Below are 24,212 nucleotides of genomic sequence, written 5' to 3'. Positions count from 1 at the left end.
CAATGTCGTTGTTTAGTTGTCAAATCGGTGGTCCTACAACTTTAGTTTGGTTTTCGAGTCTTTTGGATGTCCGACGAATCCATTGGGATAATATTTTCATTTCTTAACATTTGTAATGATGTAGTTCCGTATTTATCTTTGCATCTGAAGTTTTATACTAAATTTCTCCCTTCCACTATATCATTTGTATAAATAAAAAAAATAAAAAAAATAAAAAAAGTTTTGTGGTAGTTGTGCGTGAAAGGTGCGAGTCAAGGGAATTAATCAACTTTTGGAATACTTTGCCACTCTAAAATAAAGATTCTCTTTGTATGCTTTTCTTCTTTCTCACTTGGAAATGAATAAAATGCTTGGCTCTTTAGGATTGCGAAGAAAATTCATTTAGTGGCTGATTCACATAACTTTGTGGATATCATATCTACGAAAAATAATCAAAATTAAGGTTATTTAGTCAATTAATTATAACAAATACATAAACGGTTTGTAATTCATTTATTGAATCCATCCATCTATTTTCATATAGTTCAATGACCAAACGATTTTATATTTAATCGATTTTCTGCATAGATGGTATTTACATAGTAATTTATACATGAACGGTTTTGATTATAAGTATGAATTTCCTTGAATCAAATACGTAGTGAATTGAGGAGGAACTCATCCTCATTCATTAAGGAGCCAAGTTAATTGAAAAAAAAAAAACATAGGGAGATTAAGATTTTGAAAGGGATGCGAGCGGTAGATTTTCGTAGAAATTAGCGTATTTTTTTCTTTAACTCATTGTGCTTCGGTTCAAAATAGTAATGAGGATTAACCGATTAAGTAATGTAGTAAAAATTAGTTTGTAACTGTGATATCAAAATCTTGAAGTTGGGCAAAAACTTAAAAACTTTTCTCCTCAATGATTTTCTTTAGTCTTTCTTGAAACTAATTATTTTCTAATCATGAATTAGTTGAGGAATGTGATGAACACAACATCAACAGTTCACCTATCACAAGTTGACATTTTTTAAGGGGCACTAAAGTCGCCTTAAGAAAAATCATAATTACCATAATCGTGTTGGAAGCCTGAAAACGAAACTTGAGTATGAATCGTAAGATATTTATGAATAAAACGCCAGATTATATATGTTAAACTCATTCAATTATAAGCGATCTTATACGACATAAGAATTAGGTTTGACAATTTTTCACACGACAAGTTAATTTGACATAAAATGACACAAAAATTACAGGTTTCTAGCCAACTCATCAACAAATCTAGTTGTTATCAGGTCATTCATTAAGAACCTTATTGAATATTGTTTGTCCGATTTACATTAGACATGATAATTTTTTACATGACCCATTAATCCGACATGAAAAGATCCCGTTAACGAATCGGGTTGCTATTGAATCACCTGTTAAGAATTCATTAAAATGACAGTTTAAACACAACATAACCTATTAAGATAACAAGTATCATACGAAAATAATACAAAGACAACCCGTTTGTAAGGTCTAATCAAAACCGAGCTAATCAGGGGTCCTCGGTGCTAAACGACACAGGTGACGTGATGGTGGGAAATGACTAGTGTCACACACCGGCTGACGCGGCTGTATGCCCCAAACAGTCAACCTTTAGTCGGCAAATGATACCCATTCCCACGTCTAAATGGACCCCGCGTTCACACATACTTTGATGGGTGCGTGTCGTTACAAAACCATTCAGAAATTTCGGAATGGTAGCTCGCTAAACACTCCACAATTCCCTTCCCTTTCCGACATCAAAATTCAAGTTTAAAGCTCGTCTAATATGTCTCATTCCGTTGATTAAAACCATTCATCCCTAACTTTGAGATTTCGAATTTGATTTTCTTCATCTCATATCGTCTTGTTAGAAATCTATTGTTCAATTAAATAAGAGCATTCACCACAAAATCGAGGTTTCTAGTTCAATTCTATTCATTTTGGACTCATATGGTCCTATCACGAGTTGATCGAATAGTTAAACGTGAGATCTTAAGTTCATTTTTACCCACCTCATCGTCTTGTCACAAAATTATGGTTAAACTAAATCCGACACGCCAGGTTCGATTCTCAACTCGTATGTCATAGTGGTATTGAGATGGCTCACCCACCCATGATCTCATGACCCCAACACATTAATACGAAATTTACTACTCACACCCCACCCCCACAGTCCCATAGTCCACAGAGAGTCCCAGACTGTCTCTCTGTCTCTCCTCTCTCTCTCTCTCCCCCCTCAGCAGTAAAACTTCATCTTCTAACAATGAAGGACAACGATGCACCAACACTGATAACGATCCCATCATCAACGGCGATCAGGAAGGACGCCTCATCGTCGTCATCATCCTCGAAAACCAGAGTCTTTCTCGACAAAAATGGCTACAAGTTCTGGGCTTTAGCGGCGATTCTTCTCCTTGCTTTCTGGTCCATGTTCACTGGCTCCGTCACCCTCAAATGGTCCACCGGCAACTTGTCCCGCCTCTCCGACGACCTCGACATCCCGACCTTCGACGATCTCGACATTCTGGTACTAAAGTCCGCATCTTTCTCGTACTTTGGACTAACCCATCTGCTTAATTTCTTCGTTAATCACCGTGGATTTTGAATTAAACAAAATTAATTAGTGATCAATACTGGATTAATGATTTGCAGGAGGTGGAGGAGAGAGAGAAGGTGGTGAGGCACATGTGGGATTTGTACACGCAGACCACCAGCACCAGCACGAGTCGATTGCCGCGGTTTTGGCAGGAGGCTTTCGAGGCGGCGTACGAGCACTTGACCAGCGATGTTGCCGCCGTTCGAGACGCCGCCGTTTCGGAGATTGCCAAGATGTCCATCCGCTCCATCGTTCTTGATCCCTTTCCTCTTCAATCAACGGTCAGTAAGCCCTCTGATCTGCATAATCAAAGCTCTTTTATGTTAATGGGTGATCATTTTTCTGCTAAATTTTAAATTACTCGATGATCTGCTTGCTCTTATAGAATGCAAGATTAGCTTTAGCCACGAAAGTTTAGTGATATTTCCGGTAAGCTGAATAATTTGAGTAAAAATGTAGTATAAATTCAAAAGCTTGAGTAGTAGATGTAGGTTAAGCGAGATGGCCGCAGTGTGTTTGCCCTCTTGCATCCGAGTTCAAATTCTTATCCAGATAGATTAGAATAATTTAGAATATAATATCGTCGTTTAAAAGAGACATAAAATTCAAAACCTTGAGTTTGTGCATCGACTACAAGAAACTCTATAAATGTCAAGAAGTGTTATAAATTTGTCTAATTTGATACGAATTTGATCTTATCCAACCATCAAAACACAGTGAAAATTTCCACCCGAAAAATCTGTGCAATTTTCAAGTGACGGAGTTCACAAATTTGTATCGAAGTCTTAGTAATATGCGATTGCGATTTGTGACTACTTATGTTTGTTATTGTGTCCAGAACACAAGAGAGATGAAGAAGAGATCGAAGAAAGATGAGGAAAGCAAGAACGCGACTGCATTACGAAGTAGCAGCTAGAATTCTGCGTTACAGTTGCTCGTCATCGAACACTTTGCTTAAAGTTCACCGGAACTATGTGTTATATAATTAGGGTTCAGATCAACCCCATCACAGGAGTCAGAGCAAAAGAAAAAGATGCATATATGAAAACTGGTATATGAATTGTCCTTCAGTGAACCCCATTAGTTGGGAACTTTGGACATCAGAAATCCCATTAATTGGGATTTATTAATTGTATATTTTATTTTTGATTAAGAGTAATAAAAACAGTAAATTTTCCAATCCTGGGTGTTGAGGGTTGTTTTGCAGCGAAAGTTTTATGATGGTATGTGTAAAGGATTCAGTTTTAAAATTAAAAACATTGAGTTTAAAACTGAATTCTTTAAGTTTAAAACTACAATATAATGGTATTCTTCTTTACTTGTAAGTGAAGGATCTTCGGTTCGATTCTCGTCAAAGATAAATTTGAACCATATTATTACTAGCTGAGGCTTAGCCCACTTTCCAAACCCCTTAGGGTAGTGTGTGTAAATAATACCGTTTGTTCAAAATAAAATAAAAAAAATTAAAACTATGCACTTGCATTTTGAGAAATTGTAACAATGATCTTTCAACTTTAACTCAATTGAAGAAACAACCCTCCGGCTTTAACCTAATTAGAGCAATGATCTTTCAATTTTAACTCAATCGTATCAATTGTCCTCCAACGAGGCTCATCTTGATAGAGTTTTGATAGTTACTGAAAATAACCATAACCGCACATTTTGATCAGTAAAAAACCAATGGTCATGAATTTTCAGTTAATGAACCATTGTTGCAAATTAGTTAAAGATGAGAAGTCATTGCTACAATTCTCTCCTTGCATTTTCACTAGAATATCAAAAGTACTTTTAATCATTTTAAAATCACTTCTAAACGAGCTCTAATTTAACCAAGTGAAAAAATAGGGTATAATTTAAGGCAGTCTTACCACTGTATAATTTAAGGTTACACAAAATCGCTCGAGCAGAGAAAAATAGCACTGCTGCTGTCGTTGGCTGGCTGGCACTTACTACTACTACTACAAAAGATGGAAGATCCAGAAAATATGGGATAAAGGAAAGGGGGCAGGTAAGAAAAATCCTAAACCGATGAACGTAAAAATCCATTTACAGTCCAAAAGCCGTAAAAGTATTTACAACTGCCTCTTCTGATCTTTAAACTTCATCATCCTCCTCCCTAATCTTCCAGTGTCTGGATCTCACCCATCATGATGCGGTTACTCACGACGTTAAATCCCAAGACAGCCGGACTAACCTTCTTTCCTTTCTTCCCCTTCTTCTTGCCGCCCCCTTTGGAGAACCCGTCTTGGTCCACATCCCCAACATCTGCACTGTATGAATTCATATCTCCGCTGCTGAACCCGGCGACCCCTCTTTGGTCATTCCCTTTTTGAAAGGCAATTTCAAGGACATCAGCCGGTAGCAACTCCTTGTAGTTGAGAAATTTGTCAATGAACTCGTGATCGGGATCATACGACCCTAGGTTCTCTTTCAGAAGCAACTCCGCCTCCGATTTGGATTGCTTCAGGCAAAACTCAAGGAAACTCGTATCTGGAAAGAAAAATAAATGACATAGCCAGGAATAAGACTTTGAAAGGATATATTCTTCTGAACAAATTCTAGCAAATCTTATATTTCTCAAATCAGTAATCCAATTATGAAACTGAATATCACGAGAAGGAATGGATTTGGACCAACACAATGCCTAATATCAATTCAGTTTTTTAAGCTACGAAAAAAGCAAAATTATTATAGGAAAAAACATCCGGCTCCATGGATTTTGCCCACTATTTAACGAAGCTTAGTACTACTATGCAATACCTTTCGTGCCAATAAGCCTCACGCACTCGCTCTTGCACCAATCTCGGAAGCCCATGGCTTCTGCAAAGGAAAATAAACAATGTAAATAGGTGACGAGTAATATTTCTGACAGAAAAATCAAAAGTACCATGACTCTTTACCTGATTGCTTGGTCATGGCATCCCTTTTTCCTTTCATAGATGACTGAGACGGTGAGGATGAAAGTAATCGCTCGGTTGACTTTCCACCCACTGATTTCTGCCTGCCTAATGAACCAGCCGAAGTTCCTTTTACAGGAGTATTTTTCACTCCCCGACTGCCCTGGCTTGCAAGATGAGGAAAATCTGCCCTGCTCACAGGGAAACAAACAAAAACACAAGATCCAGGTCAAACTAGCACTAATGAGATCCCTACATATACTAGAGCTGTGAGCCAAACCCCATATTCATCCCCGCAATATAATTGAGGTTCATTAAGCTTTCCGTCTCAAAGCAAAATAAAGCGGACACGAACACACAAATGAATAGTACATAAAGCAAAGGAGTAATATCATACTGCGTATTTTCTTGCTTTGCTTGATCAATTGGTCCCCAGAATAAGTCATCTTCTACTTTATTTCTTGACTGAGATGCATGGGAATTAATCGCGATGGGAGATGCAGCTTTAGATGGAGATGATGCCGAAAGCGACCATGACGGAGCACTATTGCGGGTGACTTGAGGTGGCTGTGATTTCTGTGGAGTTGGAATCTGATTTTGGTGCTGAGCAGCAGCAACCCTCTTCTCCTGCTCCTTTTGGATATCTCTTAAAGATGTGGGTTTAGGAATCTTCCCGGAGTCTGTAAACCATGCTGGAGAAGGAGCAGGGTTAGCCGTTTCTCCTTTCCAAAGAACAAAATCTCCCAATGAAGGCCCTGATGGAATTGTAGGCAATACTTCTTTTTCCTGCTGTACAGAACGGGAGCTTTTGACTTTCTCAGTGGGGCTTGAACTAACAGGCACATCTACAGCAGTAACTGATATTGAGGTCTTGGTTCCAGTACCCTTTGCTTTTGCTGACCTTTTGCGACTCTTTTTGGTGTCTTTTGCCTCAATAAAGTTATCGCCATCTACAGATTCTGAATGGGTGGGCATAATTTGTGAAGAATGCTGAGTTGACACACCATTAGGAATTTCGACATCTCTTTCACTAGACTTGGCCAAAACCTCATCTGCTAATAAATCATGTAGCGGGCTCTTCTTGCTCTTTGGGTTTTGAGAAGTTTTGGGCTTCCCAGCATTTAAGTCATTAATACCTGCATCTACCGGAGTTTCTCTAGATATTTTTGGTTCTGAATTGGCTACAACCCCGGCCCAAGGAGTTGACAAACTGGGGGAGTTGATGGTGACCTCAGGTATAATCACTTCTGTCTGTGCCTTCCTCTGTTCTTCCTGTTGAATTTCTAGTAACGATTTCGCCTTAAAACCAGGAGCAGGCTTCCAAGCTCGCTGGCCAATCTGTGTTTGAGTACTTTGCCCAGAAACAGACTCAACTAACTTAGAATCACCCCTGATTTCATGAGGTTCCGTATCATCTCCAGAAACTTTCACAGCCTCTAATTTTTCAGATTGTTGGGATTCCACAGCCTCCACTGTAACAATTTCAGGCTTACTGCTTCGGTTGCCTCTCATCTCCAACTTTACATCTCCAACAACAGGCTTTTCAGCTTCAGACTGCACCTTGGATGCTCCTTTTGCTTGGTCAGTTGAAGACTGTGCCTTGGCAGATTTTTGCTTCTTGGACTTCTTCTCAGAAGTCTTTCTTTGCCCTCTTACTTCAACATTCTTTGCTTCAACCACTGTAGGAGCCTCATCATTGTATTTTTCCCTTTCAATCTGCTGTTCTTCAATTTGATTGCCTGATTGAACATTCACATCATTGATATGCTCAGGTACATCTTTCTTGAAAGCTCCTAATGATGGAAGAGGATCTGCAACACACTGAGAAATTGCTACCCCGGCAGATTGGTCAGCTATGAAAGCGTTTTCAGCTGCCTCTTCCAGGGTTTTAGCAACATGAAAATCAGAATCAGTTATGGACTCCTGCGCAAGGGACACCTCTCTAGATTTGGTCATCACATCAAACAACGGTGAGCTCTCAACAATTGTGGACATTGGCAGCGACTCCTGCTGAATAGAAATTGGTGCCGCCGGAGTAACATCCCGACTTCTTTGATGAGTAACATTCCCAAGCACTTGATGCGGTAAAGGTACTGAGGATGCTCCCTCACTAACATTATGACTGATATCTTGGTTCCCTTGGGGAGGCAAAGTCATATAACTACTAGTAAGTTCATTTTGCGTATTAGGAACCTGCACATTTGTACCAACTGGAAACATTTCTTGTGACGACTGAAGCCGGGAGGGATCTATCCCTTTCAGCATCACAGAAGCCTGCATCTGTCCAAAAGATGGCTCAGTAAAATGCTGTTGAGAGTGATGCTCTGGCATAACCTGGGAAAGCAGCTGCTGTTGTTGCCTTAACAAAATTTGCTGCTCCTCCTGTTTCTGTTGCTGCTGCTTGAGCAACATTAAATTATCCAACAATGACATTTGTTGTGTTGGAACAGGCGCCTGGGAATGTAACTGTAATAAATACTGCTGTTGCAACATACTCAATACTTGTGGATCATGTAATAAACCAGAAGATAGTAATTTCTCTTGCGTTGAAATACTTGAACTATCAATAGCTTGAGAGAGTAAAGATTGTTGATTCTGAGGATGCAGCCTCTGCTGTTGGAACCCAAGTGGGATTTGGGGAGGAAAGTTACTCTGGAGTGGGGCTTGGGGAGGAAAATTACTCTGGAGTGGCTCTGAGCCACCTTGGACAGGAAAAGTTGACCGACCAGCAGCACTATTATTTATGTCAGATGATGACCGGTTAGTTAATCCTTGAAGGATGGACATGAGGTCAGCATTTTGGGTATGAGGAGGCTGACTAGGATTTTCAGCCACTGAAGAGAGGGGGTTTGCATCTGGGACAATCTCCGACATAGGTATCACAGATGAAGCATCCATCCCAGGCCAATATTGATAAGGATTAGGAAAAGACCTCTGTCGTTCAAGAACCATTCTCTTGGCCAACAGATTATCCAATCCACTATGAGTCAAGCCGTGAGGATTGTTTCCTATAAATCCTTGTAAACCTAACAACAAAACATAGAGATTCAAGTCACAAGAGGCCAGGACAAATGAAACTAAAGAACAAATAAAGCTTCAGAAAGTACGAAAACATTAGACTCGAAATGTAAAACATATGTTAATATCACCAACCTTCCGAAAAAGGAAACTTATGAAGTGGTGAGCCACTCGGATTACCAGACATCAGTGACTCCAGAAACCTATTCTGAGCTTCTGTTGTCGAGCCCTGTTTATTCCTTGGATCATTTCTTGCTATCTCTATCTCACTTAAACCAGCTTGAATCATCCCAACATTACCAAAGTTTGGCCTACTTGATGTATCTGCAACCTCCGGTTTAGGTGCAGTAAATCCAGGCGGTGGTCTAGCTTTAGCTCGTAAATGAGGCATAACATCACCAAGTGCCAAAAATGGCATATCATTTTTTGCACCTGCTATGCGAACTAGCAAATCTATGCCAAAATATCCAGCCTCAAACCAGCCAATAATGTCAGCCCCAGAGAAAGGACCTTGAATTATACCCTGAGGATCTTTATAATAAAGCTGAAGCTCCTCTGGAGAAAGCTGCTGAGGTTGTCTCAATTCTTGTTCCCTATCTAGAATTCCCGATCGCTGCCTCCTTATAACAGGATCATCACTGGTTTTCCATCTTGCCTCATCCCTACTTTCCCATTCGTTGTTAAGATCTTTCGATCCTAACGACCAGCCCATATCAGGAGTTCTTGACTTAATATCACCGGGAATCTCGTTCCAATCATGCAAGACTGTATGTGAGCGTTCTCCTTGTGATGAAGCTCTCCATGGAGAACCAGAATGAGCAGTAATACCTCCCTGCATGCTCAACTCTGCACTAACAGGTGCCTCCTCAGCCCTTATGAAAGGACCACTGTCTCCCTTAAAAGCTGCAAACAGAAAGTACATTAAGTAAGTTTAAATAGGGGGACCCATCTCACGCTAGTAACACATCTGAAAAGGGCCAGTAAAATCATTTGGGTCCTTTTTTTGAAACATAATCTCAAGAAAGAAAGTAAAATTCTGAATCAAGAATCAAATAAACCAGTTCCACATGGGCATGTGAACAGGAGGTTAGCATTTTCCCTTCCATTCAAAAAACATAGGTGAGTTTAAATTATCTAGACCAAACTTTTCCAGCCCACCCAATAGTAACCTTTACCAACGTGCATATTGATGTTGTTTCAACATCCTTTTCATATTGTACATCAACATACCTTCTGATCTGAAATTGTTCTCTGAGTATGTTTTATGTTCCTGCGTTATTTCTCCTTTTAGGCTGGATCCATGATGAAGCACCTGCCTTTCATAAGAAGAACCCTCTGCATAATTCGGAAGACCACCTTTTGACCTAGCAATGCTTTCATCTTTAGAATCACCAAGTGCAAGGGGTAAATCTTCTCTACTGCCTGCTAAAACAAAACAGTTCCAACAAAAGTCAATTCCCACTTGAAAAGGATCATGCATTTATAGTTTTTAAATATCTTGAACCAGCAAAACTACCAAGCTTGGGTCTTCTTGACTGTGTAAAATCATTTGGGTTCCTTCCATCTTTAGAAGTCTGGGGTGCACCACTACTTACTATATCTCCTTTGTCAATTCCCTTCAAAAGAGCCTGCACAAACAAAAAATATTCAAATGCATGGACAAAAGTATCAGAAGTAATCACAAAATAATACAATGGATCTGCATTACCATTTCCTCAGAATTCGGTGCACAAAGTGCCAGAGGTTCCAATGGTTCATCCACCGCAAGAGAGCTCACTTCTATAAACCCATCAACTGGTTTTTTATATGATTTCATATCAGCCTTCCTGTAAACATCAAGCAGCTTCGTCCTACTATACCTTAATGGATAAGGCTCTCCATGTTCACTTTCAACTTTGTCCAATACAGTTCCTATAGACTGAGGAATAGTAGGACTGCTGTTCATAAAGCCTCCACCAGAGCCACCCCTTCCACGACCAAGAGAAAAGCTGGGAGGTGTAATTTCTCCACGCCCCCAATTAGATGAATGTGTAGGAGCATGCTTGTTTGCTGATAAAGTCTGGTTATAAGAAGGATCTCCCCTTCCCCGGGCTTGGGAGGAGTTTGATCTCCAAGGCCGGTAGGGATCCCCATCCTTCTCATCCTTTACATGATTTCCAACATGAGACAAACTCTTATCAAGATGCAGACCATCTCTACCAGAGTCTGCCCACTTGTCAGGAAAACCTTCTGCCTCCTTGTCATTAGGCCCCCAGCGCGTGTTCCATTTGCTCTCTCGCCGTTGCTCATAATTGGATTCCTTGTTACTTGAGTCAGTCCACCGCTCAAGTGGGGCACGACGTGCTTCTCCAAATTGCTTTGCAGATGAATTTTCCATCCATCGATCCATCCTGCGAGTGTCACCAATTTCTTTATCACCATCCCTCCAACGATCTTTGCGTCCTGAGGAGTTGGTGTCTCTTTCTTCATCACGCCAGCGTTCACGACGACCACCAGCTTCCATATCCATCAAAGATGGCCTGAAAACATCCTTCTTCTGGGTATCACGAATTTCATCACCATTACCTGATGATTTCATGGTATCCAAGCGACTGCCAAAGGATGGATTTGGGCTGGGAGGTTTTTCCTGCATTTATTTTTAAGAAGTAAATAACAGAGAAACTCTGAAGCAATATTCCGATCTTATTTTGATAACTAAGATAGAAGTGCATACTAATTGGAATAAATGTAACAAAAATTTCTTCTGAAACCAAGCAGCAATTGAGGGAAGCAGATTAATATACAAGTATGAAAGAGAAGATAACACACCCCAGTTAACATTCCTGTCTTACTCTCCCCCGGCTTAGGCAGAAGCCATTGCGGTGAAAGGGGAATAAGATTCTCAGAACCTTGTCCACCTGTGTACACCAGAAATAAACACAATTTAGAATTATATGAGAATTACCAAACAAATCCAACTAGAATCACAGTTAAATGGTGAAGCACAATTATTCCAAAGAAAAGGGAAAACCTAAAACACCGAAACATGATTGAATGACGAAACATTATAACATGAATTCATAATATTAATCGAAATCAATCAAAACATGAATTGAGAAAGGCTTGTCAAAACTTGAACTTTGATAAAGTTTATGATTCAAAATACTCTTTGATAAAGTTTATGATTCAAAATACTACTACAACCGGCAAGCATGGGAAATTGTTATGGTGAACCATATTACGATATTCCTGGAGCATCCTCATTGAATTCATAATATTATTTGTTCCAACCAATAAACGGGAAAATGTAAAATCGAATTTAAAAGCCCTAAGAAAATTAATTGCATTTACCAATATTAATCAAAACCCTAGGAATAAAATATTTATCAAAACCCTAACTACGGAATATTTATCAAAACCCTAAACTCGGCTACGAAAAACATCAACGCCAATACGAACAGCAACGACAACGATAAATGTGCGAGCTAATTATCAGAACCGACGCAAAAATCTAGGGTTTTTGGTCGAAAATCGGAGGGTGGAGGCGAAATGCGAAAAATCAAGACGGCAAAGGAGGCCGAGGGAGGAAATACCTTTGGAGATCTGGGGCGGAGTGGTGACGGAAAGCTGGCGGCGAGAGGCTGAGCTGGAGAGGTCGGCCATGGATGATCAGTTGAAGTTGCAGAGAGCGAGCAAGCCAAAGAAACCCTTTTGCGCTTTGGTAGTGAGGTAAGACAGAGAATGCGAAGGGTGGGAAATAAGGGCAACAAAAATGAAGGGAGATAAATGTGGGAGGGGTAGATTCGGCATTTTGATCAAGCGGCTCACGTTAGCAAAGCATCGATTTGTTGTCTCGCGCATCACCCTACTTTAACACCCTTGAAAGAACGCGTGATTGTTTTTTACTTTTTCAGATGTTCGAGGAATTATAGTAATGATCTTTTAACTTTAATTAAATTTGAATAATGATTTTTAGTTAAAAATTCGTGATTATTGGTTTTTTACTCATCAAAACATGCATTTATGGTATTTTTTGTCAAGTCCATTATAACTTCTGTAAAAAATAAGTCACGTGACATGAATACAAAGCTGAATAAAAGAGCAAATATTGAAAACCAAATGAAAAAAATTGTTGTAAGGGTCACTCAATTTTAACCTAATCAAATAAATGGCCCTTATATTTAATTCAGTTGAAGCAATAATCATTCAACTTTAACTCAATTATAGCAATAATATTTCCAACATGACTTATTTTGACCGGTGTCTTAACAGAGTTGACGAAAACAACTATATACGCATATTTTGATTAATTAAGGTACCAACGGTCATGGATTTTATTTGAAGGACCATTGCTCCAATTGAATTAAAGTTTCGGGACTATTGCTACAATTTTCTCCATATACTATTCACCCGCATCAAGTAAATTAGAGTTTGAATCTTCTGCATTTATTTGTGAGTGTTATTTGTGACCTCTATTATTAAATGACATTTATTAATTAACTTAACTCTCTTTAATTTTGTTGTCATAAACTTAATACTTGTCCATTTATGATAAAGGCTACACACAAAGTAAGTGCAAAAGATTTAATCTCGGTAGATTATTCACCTTTCTATGTTTATTGTGACACGCCCCAATCCCAATATTCCCCGAATACCAGGATAGACATGTGTTGGCTGACACCCGAGGGTGACGAAAGCCATTTATTAAGTGCAAATGCTGAAAATAAGGGGTAGATAAGGCTTATAAATATAAAAGAATAATGAATATGCATTTAAGAAACGTGTTCAGAGCATAAAACTAACTAGAACACTAAAATAAATAATATAAAATTGAACGAAACAAAGGATGGATCCTATACCGAGAGGACTCGAATATGGCAATGCGGAAGTGCCTTGACGCTGAGATTGTATGCCTCGATTCTAAGTCCTGAAGGGGCGCAAAACAAACATAAGTGGACCAAGTTGATATATATATATATATATATATATATATAATAAAACAGTTATCAACGTACTAACCTCCAGGTTTTATGAAAACACATATATATCATGATAAACATAGGTTTTCCGAAACCTAGCATGCCATGCAATGTCTCAAGTCATAACTTGTATATATAATAATCACTAGTGAATGTTCGATAACCCCCAGGCCTCATGCCGGCTCCCCGTCCCTGTGCTAATAGCTAGAGGAAACACACTCCAGGCGCTATGCCAACACCAAACCGTTGCCTGGGATGGACCATAATCTATCCCTACATCCTGTAACGGAATAAGGACCACTAGGGAAGTACAAACCCATTGAACATACATATATTGAAAAGTAACTTCATAGTATAAAGTCATCCACTGTCTATATTATAAGGATGTGTTCTAAACATGTTTTAAATATCATATCGTCATCAATCAGATGTTCTATAAGAACACGGGTTATAGGAAAAATAGTAATAATTCAAACTAGTCTCAGTAAGCATGTGATTTTATAAAACATTTAGAAAACATAATCATCAAATCATGTTTTTCATGTATGCATTTCTACTATCAAAACATGCATTTTTATAAGGGGTCCACTCAAAGTACTTAGCTGCCGAAGAGTCACGCAACTAGCGAAGACGAAAACGCCACAATTAATTGCCCCTAAGCACATAAAGGGTACATTTAGTCAAACTTTACTCAAATGATTGAATTTGGGAAGACGGACTTAAAAAACGGGTCCAGGATGTCGAAATTAGCCTAGGAGGGGTCTCAGACGAAAACCCGAAAAGTCAACGATCAAAGTCACTGTTGATCGTTAACCGGTCAAAGTCAAAGTCAACGGATCCGGGTCAAGGGTTTTGGGTTGGACCAAGTTGGGCCTAAAGGGTTTGGAATTAGTTTACGTTTAGGTAGGTTGGCTTAGGATAATGGGTTAATGGGTTAAGGGTTTAGCTATTTTGGTGGGCTGGGATTTAATAGGTTTAGGATTAGGTTTTGGGTTACTCGGGCCTAGGTGGGAGGCCCAAAGGCTAAGGCCTTAGATTTAAAAAGAAAAGGCCTGAGGGAAAATTGGGTTTAGGGCTTGGGCTCGGGGCCCCTAACAGCTCACAACCCAAAAGCCTTTAACAAGTAATTTAAAACAAAACAAAATAATAAAAAAAAGATTGGGCTTGGGTCTGAAACGGGCCAAAGGCCCGATGGTCTTTGAGGTGGCCATTTAAAAAGGAAAGTTGTAGTACTTAGTGATGCGAATAGATTGATACCTTGCATATTGGCCAACTTGCTATGGTTTGGCTAGAAATTGCCTCGAAATAGGCGGTGCTCATTGGAAAACTGGGGAAGTTTTCCCCTGTGAGGTTCCTACATCCAAACATTGATAACACTTCTTAAAACCACTTCCCAACATACATTAAAACATGATCTACAACTTTTGGACGAGGTTCAAGGCTTACCTTCTCTGGAAGAGGAGGAAACTTGCTGGAGAACTTCGGTGAACAGTGTAGGCCGAGAAAAATGGAGGGGTTTAGGGTGTTATCTTTTGATTCTAAGCTCACCAGGGTGTTAATGGAGATATTGATGTTGTTGTGGTGTTGTTTGTTGGTGAGAAAATCCTCGGAGGGGGCTGAGATAGAGAAAGCTGAGATGGAGTGATAAGGGAGAATGAGGGAGAAGAGAGAACTGAGAGAAAAGGGAGAAAGAGACCGGGGACACAAATCAATGGTAGGCCCCCTTTGGGCACACCATTTAAGACCCAAAAATCATTTTTTAAAAGGAAAATATCCCCAAACTAAGTGAAAATACAAAAATACCCTTTTTGTTCCGTAAATCCCGGGACGGGTTGTTACATATTGTTCCACAAAGAAAATGTAAAAAGATAAAACACAAGTACAAAAGTAAGATTCTAATGGGTGCCACGTGGTACAATAGTTTTTTCAAATTTTTTTTTTACTGTTAAATTATTAGACCGTTGAAAATCCAATGGTGTAGGACACACAGAGCAAATAGTCATTGGGCTCTATCGCTTGCTGTCTGTCGCGTGGCTCGCCTCCACTTGTTGACATCACACTGGCGTTATTCATTATCAACAGGCTCAATGTCTGACATAAGTTAGCTGGGCAGTCCAACAGGCTTGTGGAGCCCATGAATCGCCCTCCAAAAATGGCCCGCTAGAGCAACTTCTTGTGTTTTGGGCAACTAGGCAGCCCTTGACTATGCCTTTCAAGAACCGATGGACTTGCCCTTGCCCTTGCCTTTTGTAACTAAACTACCTAAGGGCAACTTAATATTTACCAAACAACAAAATGGCATATGACATTTTTGTTTTTCATTCACATTGGTTTTGTTTTACATATAATAAGTGCGTACTACCTTGCAACGCATGCATGTTAAGGGGTGGTAGCGACTTAGTTCCAAAACCTATTTGCACTTGAATTGTATAAAAAAATAACACTAATCAAATTATAAATAAGTTGGATTCAAAGTAGTGAATTGATTGTGATTGGAATCTAAAGCTTGATCCTTAAACCAAGTGAGATGTCAAAAAATCTACAATATCTACTAACTATTAATCTATTGATACTTTTCTTCCCAATTCAATTTCTTGCGTCGCCATTTATGAAATGGTATTGTTAAGAGTCTTCTTTTTAAAAGCTTTAATTTGGTAAATCTTTTTCAAAAGCTTTGATCATTAGGAAAACTAATGAAAAGGGCTTAAAAACTTTGAGTTTTAATGATAAGGACAAAATAAAGGGTAAAGTGAATAGTACTAGGATTGATTTTTTAATGCAAAAATGTAATTTTAAAGTGAATAGTACCGTGGGCTTTTCGTTAAAACCCTCTTGATCCTTGTAATTTTAAAAAGAAAAAAAGCTTATTACCAAGAAAAAAAAAATCCCTATGACCCATAAATCGATAAATAAACTTGGATAAATTTCAGACCAAGTTGGGCCCAACTTTTAAGTGAAAAAAAACTGACTGGGCTATTGATCTTTCTTTCCAGACCATTGGGCTGAGGTTCCTCCTCATTTTTAAAGATCGGCCCAAAATCCCTAAAGCTGACGGAGGAGGAGGAGGAGGAGGAGGGTGAGGAGGTTGGAGAGAGCATTTATTCGAGTCTGCGCACAGTACGTGGCAACAGAAAAATGGCGGGAAAACTTGGCGCCATTGCGCGGGAAACGCCATTGTTCGCGACTCTCTCTCTATTTAAACGAACTCCGTCTTCCCATTTGCCCCCAAAATTCGGTCATTGCCAATACCCGCCACATTGCCGCCGCTGTCTCTCGCAAGCTCTCAGAATGGCCCAGCAAGACGCGCAGAACGGAAGCCACGAAGTCAAAGAGCCAACTCCCAAGATCGCCAAGCTTCACGAAAACGGCGACGTTTCTGGAAATGCCGCCCATTTTTTCCGGGTGAAGAAGCTCTCGGAAAAGGCGGTTTTGCCCTCGAGAGGCTCGCCTCACTCTGCAGGCTACGATCTCTCGAGGTAAACTCCGAAAACCCCTTATTCGCACGCTCGATTTTTTATCAGAAAAATCATCGGAATCTGATGTGGGTTTCTCTGGATTTGTTTTGATTTTTGTGTAGCGCGACGGAGACGAAAGTTCCGGCCAGAGGAAAAGCCCTGGTCCCAACCGATCTGAGCATTGCGGTCCCTGAAGGGACCTACGCACGAATTGGTAAAAACCCGAGTCCCCAACCTGTTCAATTTCGATAAATTTTGGTTCTTTGTATACCGAACTGATGTGCGTTTTCTGTATTTTCTGTTGGTGTGCAGCGCCACGATCGGGGCTGGCATGGAAGCACTCGATCGATGTCGGAGCTGGTGTCATCGATGCTGATTACAGGGGTCCGGTTGGGGTTGTGCTGTTCAACTTTTCTGATGTTGATTTTGAGATCAAGGAGGGTGATAGGATTGCTCAGCTGATCATTGAGAAGATCATCACCCCTGATGTTGTGGAGGTAGAGGATTTGGATTCCACTGCCAGAGGTGCCGGCGGGTTCGGGTCTACCGGTGTTTAGACCGCTCTTCCGATGATGCTTTGCTGTGTTTTGGGATCGGGGAGTTGGGTGACAATGTAGTTGGTTGGTTTGTTTCAGTCATAGGTGACTGGTCTACTTTCTTGTTATGCAAATATATTCAGTGAATGAATGAGTAACTGGTTTTATTTTGTATATACAATATGCTTGGACAGCATTTCTTCGAACGCAGAAGCGTATCAATTCGACAAATATGCTCCAGGTAAGGTCTGGAACCAGGTAGCCTTACGGGGCTTGTTGTAGTTCGTATGCATGAGGTTAAAATTTTATTCGTTCAACTGACTTTAAAGTAGAACATTTCCGGCAGAAGGCAACTATATCTGTGGCAGAAGCGTCGGAAGGTCAGCAGGGATGTCTTTAGTTGCCTGCCATACAAGAAAGTAGTTTAGCGTCATGATACTTCCGTTCCAAACCGGATCTCAAACTGTCCAACAGGAAACAATCTCCCGAGACAACCTACGGCTGATCTATTATTCCAAATGAAAACTCGATTTGCATACCTCCAAGTATTTTGTTAACAATGTTGTGGTACTGTAATTGAAGCCCTCAATAGGTTGCCCTTTTGTACGAGATGCATTGAGTTGCTTTCTAACTTGACTGGCCAATGACTGCGCTCACAAACACGAAATGAATGGATTAAAAAATACGAAGGGGCGAATAGGAAACTTATCTTAAATGGGGAAAGCGTGCGGATGAAAGTTAATGCAGTTCTCTACCTTTCCCAATTCTACTCCCCACTGGTCAAAAGAATTGATTCCCCATACAAAACCTTCAACTGCAATTCTGTGTTCGTAGATTGCCAACAACTGGATGCAGGCAAATCGATATTAGAATGCAAAAGCAGTACACTGACTTTATAAAATTCCGACAAAAACAAGGTTATACTTCATATAGCACACGACCAGGACTACTTCCAGTAGAAAACAAGCACGGAGACTAAACATGCAGGCCTTGAATGTTATGTCTTAGAATTGACGAGTTAGCAAATGTGTAGTGAATGCCGACACATCAAGCAATTAACTATCCGTAAAAATTGATTTTGATAACATATGCTAACACACAAGTAGTCAAACCATAGGATGACCCGATCACATTACAGAAGGTAGAAAATGGAACAAATCACAAACCTGTCCAATATTGTAAGCATTTAGTGATGGAAGCAGAAGGCTGAGAGAAGGCCGATTTCCAGAGAAAGTCTGTGAGAGATCTCATAAATTAGTACTACAGATTGACCTATAAGCCAATGACTAAAGCCGAAGGGAACACACCTTATGAGTGATAAGATGCTCTGGAACATTCTCTTTCTTCAGCTGTTCTGGGTGCTACAAGAAACTTGATTTTGGTTAGAAACATCATAGACCAAGTTTACGTGCTCTCCTAATCAGCATAAAGCATACCTTTCCATAGGCCAGGGCATCGGGCTGTGCAAAAAAGTTAGACATGAGCTCATCGTGGTTACTCACCACTTCACCTGTAGCAATCCGTTGCCTAAACATCAGAATACAAACTTTGAACAATCCATTGGCCGCTAATATCTTTTCAAATGAGCTTTAGATTAGGTACCTTTCAGGTAAACAGGTTGCTGACTCTTCATAACACCAATAAAGTCACAAGGAATAACGCGGCCCTGAAATTAAGGAAGAAAAGGTTAGCAACCATACACACACGACATAAATCAAAGTACCAAATTAATCATCTGAAGGTCAGCAATGTGCTTGGTCCTCCTTCACACACAACAAGAAAACTAAAGTTTATGTATATCATTTTTCATGCTAACCTAAAAGAATGTTCAGATCACCTGGTGAATTAGTTGGTAAAAGCTGTGCTGACCGTTTGTTCCGGGTTCACCAAAGTCAATTTCACCGGTCTCAAAGGGAAGAATTACACCATCAATTGATACACCCTTGCCGTTACTTTCCATGCTAACCTAAATTGAAGAAAAAATTGGAAGTTGTAAGTCCAGTTAACATAAAAATGCGCTAACATAAAAATGCAGAGGAGTGGTGAACTTGCCTGTTGAATGTGCGGAGCAAGCTTCTCCAGTGCTTGGGAGTACGGTAAGATAGCCTAAGGAATAAGCAGCAACAAGTAAAAACACAAAGCTCATTGATGCTTACAAATATGAAGTCTAGAAAGGATAAAGTAAGACTCACTCTTGTAGGATATCCAAGAAATGAAACATTCCAAATGCTCAACAGACCTAAAAGAACCTGAAGCAGGGATGAAACGTTAGATAACACATCCCCAATTATATCACAAGGCAATCAAATCTATATATAAAGGGAACACACCAAAATGGTGAAAAGAAGGGACAAAGTAGTAAAATAAAATTCAAAAGAAACACCACCCCTCATAGAGAAGTAGTTACTGACTTCTTTTTCAAAGAATTATTTTAAATCATTAATAAAGACGAACAAAATATAAAAGAGCCAATTGTCACATGCATTAGTGTATGGCAAGGGGCTAGTTCTACAATAATTATGACAATACAAACTTCAGGTACTTACAGGTATATTTTTCTCAAATGGTGTTGAGTAGAAGTGTTGGTCAATGCTAGAAGCTCCCTTTAAGAACCTTTGATTAGGAAATATAACATCCGTGTTAGTATACACAAAGATCATATTTCACCAACTAATGAATTAAGCACATTATGCGCCCTATCTAAAATATTTTCTTCAAGTATTTATTTATTTATTTTCTGGCAGGAGGAATCTGTGTATAATTTTGACTCAAAATCCAGTTTCAGAAATCACACAGATAAAAAGTGTTTCTCAAGTACATACATTTACTGGAGAAAGCAACGACCTTTTGTTTTGTTCCAAAGAGCAGCAAAAGTTTTAAGTTTTTCTATATTAAGTTATTAACTACATTTTGATAGAATCCTAGATAGAAAAACAAAATAAATAATCAAAACGTAATCTGCATTGCCTCATGGTGTGTGATAAATCAAATCTATGCATCACAAATTTCAAAAGTGACTCAAATATAATTGAGACAACTATGAGTGGCTTACTTTTCAACAACTGAGAACCCATACTGAAGAGATAAAGGCAACACTCCAACAGCACTACAAACTGCAACCAGCAATTCAAAAATACTAATTAAACATCAAGGTAACTGCATATATTAACTACACAAAAAGGAAAATAACTTACCACTATATCGGCCACCAACCCAGTCCCAAAATGCAAAAGCATTTTTTGGGTCAATTCCAAACTTCTCTACAAGCTGAAAAAGAAAGACACAAGATAAAATGAGTGGATATCTAGACCTTAAAACTTCATTGTGGGTTTTCACTAGAGCACCTAAGTCTGCCAAGTATCCCATCTAAAAAAATAACCTCAGTCCTAATGGTCTTAATAAATTGCATCAGCATTGGAAATTTGAAACCAAAAAGAAAAAACTTAGAATTTAGAATGACAAATGACCAATGAAAAATAGTTAACTAAAATAAATAATAATCTTAGTGTTTAATCAACCACAGGCAATAGAGCAAAGGAAATAGTTATACCGTAAGATTAGTGCTGACTGCTACCATATGCTTTGCAACTGCAGCAGGCCTGAAATTATTACATTCACCCATTAGATAGAGTGAGAGTAACTGAGTCCAAATTCAATCATCAAATAATAATCAAAACCAGAATCTGAAACAACTATTAGACTCATATATCGAAGAAGAGTTAGCAATGCACTAACCCGAGAGAAGATGATATCCATTCCCTAAGGGTTCGAGCATTCAACATAGTTTCAGCTGTTGTAAAAGTCTTTGAAACTACCACAACTGCAAATATCAAAAGAATATGTACAATAAGAAACCCCACATAGAGCTTAGATCACCACGTCACTACAAAAGTAAATACTTAGCATATAAATAAGTTCATTGCTTACCAAGGGTAGTTTCTGGGTTGAACCCTGCAATATTTCTGGCAACATCAATAGGATCAACATTTGCAAGACTGCAGACAGAAGAAAACAAGTTATTAGATTGACAAAAATAAAGTATCATATGGATACAATATTGAAAACCCCAAGCAATGAATTCGTACTATAGTGTCTTAAGTTCTAATTCATTGATACAGAAAACTGGAAATTAACAAATTAAAGTTCAGTGCATAAATGCTTACAAATGCAGCTGCCTTCCCTTTGCTGCTCCCATAGCCTCTGGATCTGTAAGATGTAATCAAACTAATGAACACTCACTAAACTTTGTTCTGAAGACAGTTTAACCGTTTTCACAAGGAAAACCCACAGTACAAAGTGCAAAGAGAAGAAAATGTGAACAGAGCTGCAGATCGGTAAATGAAATGTATCACTCTGACCTGTTTGAAGAGCTGTGTGCACAAATAGAGGACCTAAGAAGCTGCCACCAATACCAACAGCAATAACATCCTTCAGTGGTTTTCCTGTGGCTCCAACCGACCAGAATTGCCAATCACTTCAGAATTCAAGCAATATGAACCTAAAACGGATGGTTAAAAAATTTCAGTTGATTACCCAAGATCCACTTCTAATACTCTCAGAGAACTTTTGGATCTTGTCCAGAACTTCCCAAACATCTGGGACCACATTTTTCCCATCACACTGTATAACTGCATCCCTTGAAGCACGAAGAGCTACATGAAGCACTGCCCGATTTTCTGTGCTGTTTATCTGAAAGCACCATCCAGAAAACAAAAATTTATAAGAATCGTATATTATTGGTTTGAGAAATTTGCCGTTCTCTTCCAGACATCCTATAAGGCTATCGAATACAAGTTTTCACATAACACTTGACCAAAGGAAGATAACCATGAACTTACACGCTCGCCAGCAAACATTCGATTAATCTTCTCTTTGAGGGATGCAGCCTGCATTGTGGAACACAAAACATTGATTAGAAAACAATATATTCACTCAAACCCTCCCAAAGAAGGACTGGTTACGAAGTATTCAACCCTACCTCCGCCAACTTGAGGAGCTTCTGCAAGGTTTCAACCGTGGCACGTTGCCGTGAGTAGTCCAACAGGAGACCATCAAACTCACTGCAAGAGTAAATGCACACATTATCAAGCTCCAATATTCATAATTTCATACAAAACAAGGATTATATGAAATTCGAAATAAGATTAACGATTTCACAGGTTCCGATAGATGAACATACACCATCATCGCCTGCGACCGCTTGACATCGTTCAGCAAATCGAGCAGATGGGTCTTGTTTATGTCCTCAACGTGAGCCTGAACAACGAAAAATTACGTATAATTAACACAAAGATCACAGTACTTTCAAACTGCGCGATTTCAAAGAGGCACTGCCTCGATTACCTTCAAATCCTTCCACGGCTGAGTATCAGAGATCAGAACAGACGAAGCCATTTCGGATTATGCTGAAAAACTTCTCAAACAAATTCCCTGCATTGAGCAATTGTGTTAATTTTCGACCAAAAATAAATAAATCTTCATACTTTAACAAAAAAAAAAAAAAAAAAAAAAAACAGAAATTTTGACGAACAGCTCTCACGCACTGTAAGACAATCAAATTGCAGTAAAAATATTCTCTTTTCCTAGCGTTTCCAGGGAACCAAACAGAAAATCCAATCAAATTGCCATTTTCTTTCCCTTTTTTTTCAGCCGATCCTTTTTCCCCGATCTATATACAAAACCGAATCCATACTTTTGCCGACGGTGTGTCATTTCAGGCTGTGACATCACGTCGCACTCAATTGACAAAAATTCGATAAATAAAGCTGGCGTGAAAGAAACGCGACCAAAATTGCGATCAAGTCCGACTGGAAATTAAGAAATTAATCGAACAAAATAAACAAATATTAAAAAAAAAATGGAGATCATGTGTACCTGGTGAGGTTTTCGAGAAGGGGGATATTCTTGGTGCAGGAAGAAGATAGATTTGTAGATTGGCAGAAGCTTTGGAAGTTCGTTAAAAAGGAAAGAGGAGAAGCTTCGAGCTCCAAGTGTCACCGGGTCCACTCGGCGAACCCGTCACGTGAAACTGCGGGCGGCTTTTCGGATGGATCGGACACGTGGCAAAGCGCGGTGGAATAAAAAATGAGGAAAATGCAAAAATTAAATTAAAAAAGTTCCGTGGCCGGGTATGGAACCCGGGTCATGTAAAACTATGGGTGCTTTTCCGGATGGTTTGACACGTGTCAAAGTAAGGTTGTATAGAAAATGAAATCATTGAAAAACTCTGTTGCCTGGAACCGAATCCGGATCATTGCCGGATCTTATTTATGAGAATCTTGAAAATTTGTGAATCGTGTTCATTGTTTATACATTGAGCGGTAAAAAATTATTTTAAATATTTTTATTCAAAATTAAATACAAACAGTACCTGATAAAAAAATAATCGTAAGATATACGATGAACTGACACGATTCACGGATCTCTAAAATACTCATCAAAAGGATCCGGAGATACTCATAAAAGGATCGATCCTGTTGGCCGGGAACCGACCCCGGTCACGTGAAACTGTGGGTGCTTTTTTCAGATGGATTGGAGACGTGGCAAAGGTGCGATTGCGTAGAAAAGAGGGAAAATGCAAAAATTAAAAAGTTCCGTTGCCGGGAATCGAACCCGGGTCTCCTGGGTGAAAGCCAGATATCCTAACCGCTGGACGACAACGGATTTGTTGTTTATGTTGTATCACTAAACAAAACTATATAGAGAGGGGGTGGGGGCGCACTTGGGACCGTTTGCTTTTGCGG

General features: G+C 39.4%; 4 protein-coding genes and 1 non-coding gene across 6 annotated transcripts; 2 read left to right on the top strand and 3 right to left on the bottom strand.

Moving 5' to 3' along the window:
* The first annotated feature begins 1,726 nt into the window (after positions 1–1,726).
* LOC137717742 (uncharacterized) lies at positions 1,727–3,785 on the top strand. Its single transcript, XM_068457206.2, has 3 exons — positions 1,727–2,536; positions 2,662–2,886; positions 3,444–3,785. Exons 1-3 carry the CDS (start codon positions 2,273–2,275, stop codon positions 3,519–3,521), a joined length of 567 nt encoding a protein of 188 aa, XP_068313307.1. The 5' UTR covers positions 1,727–2,272; the 3' UTR covers positions 3,522–3,785.
* A 644-nt stretch (positions 3,786–4,429) lies between these two features.
* Positions 4,430–12,258, bottom strand: LOC137717343 (protein ESSENTIAL FOR POTEXVIRUS ACCUMULATION 1). 2 transcript variants are annotated; one of them, XM_068456667.2, is made up of 10 exons: positions 12,093–12,258; positions 11,329–11,417; positions 10,229–11,146; positions 10,037–10,148; positions 9,751–9,945; positions 8,656–9,423; positions 5,900–8,528; positions 5,506–5,693; positions 5,366–5,425; positions 4,430–5,095 (listed from the first exon to the last, which is right to left on the bottom strand). In XM_068456667.2, exons 1-10 carry the CDS (start codon positions 12,160–12,162, stop codon positions 4,722–4,724), a joined length of 5,403 nt encoding a protein of 1,800 aa, XP_068312768.1. In that variant the 5' UTR covers positions 12,163–12,258; the 3' UTR covers positions 4,430–4,721. The 2 variants fall into 2 exon arrangements, with proteins under 2 accessions (XP_068312768.1, XP_068312769.1); XM_068456668.2 differs by having other exon boundaries at positions 9,751–9,942.
* Positions 12,259–16,479: 4,221 nt separating this feature from the next.
* Positions 16,480–17,650, top strand: LOC137717553 (deoxyuridine 5'-triphosphate nucleotidohydrolase). Its single transcript, XM_068456951.2, has 3 exons — positions 16,480–16,954; positions 17,056–17,147; positions 17,246–17,650. Exons 1-3 carry the CDS (start codon positions 16,614–16,616, stop codon positions 17,488–17,490), a joined length of 678 nt encoding a protein of 225 aa, XP_068313052.2. The 5' UTR covers positions 16,480–16,613; the 3' UTR covers positions 17,491–17,650.
* Positions 17,617–23,415, bottom strand: LOC137717551 (glucose-6-phosphate isomerase, cytosolic). The gene is made up of 24 exons (XM_088698878.1): positions 23,344–23,415; positions 22,813–22,899; positions 22,649–22,725; positions 22,448–22,529; positions 22,308–22,355; positions 22,004–22,158; positions 21,828–21,925; positions 21,633–21,675; positions 21,397–21,464; positions 21,205–21,289; positions 21,020–21,068; positions 20,664–20,736; positions 20,522–20,582; positions 20,016–20,082; positions 19,662–19,718; positions 19,522–19,575; positions 19,307–19,435; positions 19,072–19,135; positions 18,906–18,979; positions 18,777–18,830; positions 18,636–18,704; positions 18,225–18,314; positions 18,009–18,116; positions 17,617–17,873 (listed from the first exon to the last, which is right to left on the bottom strand). The coding sequence occupies exons 2-24, from the start codon at positions 22,861–22,863 to the stop codon at positions 17,823–17,825; spliced, it is 1,707 nt and encodes a 568-aa protein (XP_088555004.1). The 5' UTR covers positions 22,864–22,899; positions 23,344–23,415; the 3' UTR covers positions 17,617–17,822.
* A 645-nt stretch (positions 23,416–24,060) lies between these two features.
* TRNAE-UUC (transfer RNA glutamic acid (anticodon UUC)) lies at positions 24,061–24,132 on the bottom strand. Its single transcript has one exon. It is a non-coding gene; the product is annotated as a tRNA-Glu (tRNA).
* Positions 24,133–24,212: the final 80 nt, after the last annotated feature.

The sequence above is a fragment of the Pyrus communis genome, chromosome 8 (genome assembly GCF_041283825.1).
Source record: "Pyrus communis isolate YQ-2024b chromosome 8, ASM4128382v1, whole genome shotgun sequence".
Taxonomy (NCBI): domain Eukaryota; kingdom Viridiplantae; phylum Streptophyta; class Magnoliopsida; order Rosales; family Rosaceae; genus Pyrus; species Pyrus communis.
The sequence above is the reverse complement of the archived record's forward strand: the minus strand, read 5'-3'. Positions and strand labels throughout refer to the sequence as shown.

Excerpts from the sequence above, each read along its gene's own strand:
- LOC137717742 (XM_068457206.2), top strand. The coding sequence starts at position 2,273 with ATGAAGGACAACGATGCACCAACACTGATAACGATCCCATCATCAACG. Across the intron at positions 2,537-2,661 it reads TCGACGATCTCGACATTCTG|GAGGTGGAGGAGAGAGAGAA; the intron begins GTACTAAAGTCC and ends AATGATTTGCAG. Across the intron at positions 2,887-3,443 it reads CCTTTCCTCTTCAATCAACG|AACACAAGAGAGATGAAGAA; the intron begins GTCAGTAAGCCC and ends TATTGTGTCCAG.
- LOC137717343 (XM_068456667.2), bottom strand. The coding sequence starts at position 12,162 with ATGGCCGACCTCTCCAGCTCAGCCTCTCGCCGCCAGCTTTCCGTCACC. Across the intron at positions 5,694-5,899 it reads GCAAAGCAAGAAAATACGCA|GGCAGATTTTCCTCATCTTG; the intron begins GTATGATATTAC and ends CCCTGTGAGCAG. Across the intron at positions 5,426-5,505 it reads TGCCATGACCAAGCAATCAG|AAGCCATGGGCTTCCGAGAT; the intron begins GTAAAGAGTCAT and ends TTTCCTTTGCAG.
- LOC137717553 (XM_068456951.2), top strand. The coding sequence starts at position 16,614 with ATGGCGGGAAAACTTGGCGCCATTGCGCGGGAAACGCCATTGTTCGCG. Across the intron at positions 16,955-17,055 it reads GCAGGCTACGATCTCTCGAG|CGCGACGGAGACGAAAGTTC; the intron begins GTAAACTCCGAA and ends ATTTTTGTGTAG. Across the intron at positions 17,148-17,245 it reads AGGGACCTACGCACGAATTG|CGCCACGATCGGGGCTGGCA; the intron begins GTAAAAACCCGA and ends GTTGGTGTGCAG.
- LOC137717551 (XM_088698878.1), bottom strand. The coding sequence starts at position 22,863 with ATGGCTTCGTCTGTTCTGATCTCTGATACTCAGCCGTGGAAGGATTTG. Across the intron at positions 22,726-22,812 it reads AGCCGTGGAAGGATTTGAAG|GCTCACGTTGAGGACATAAA; the intron begins GTAATCGAGGCA and ends TTCGTTGTTCAG. Across the intron at positions 20,083-20,521 it reads GGGTTCTCAGTTGTTGAAAA|GTTCTTAAAGGGAGCTTCTA; the intron begins GTAAGCCACTCA and ends TCCTAATCAAAG.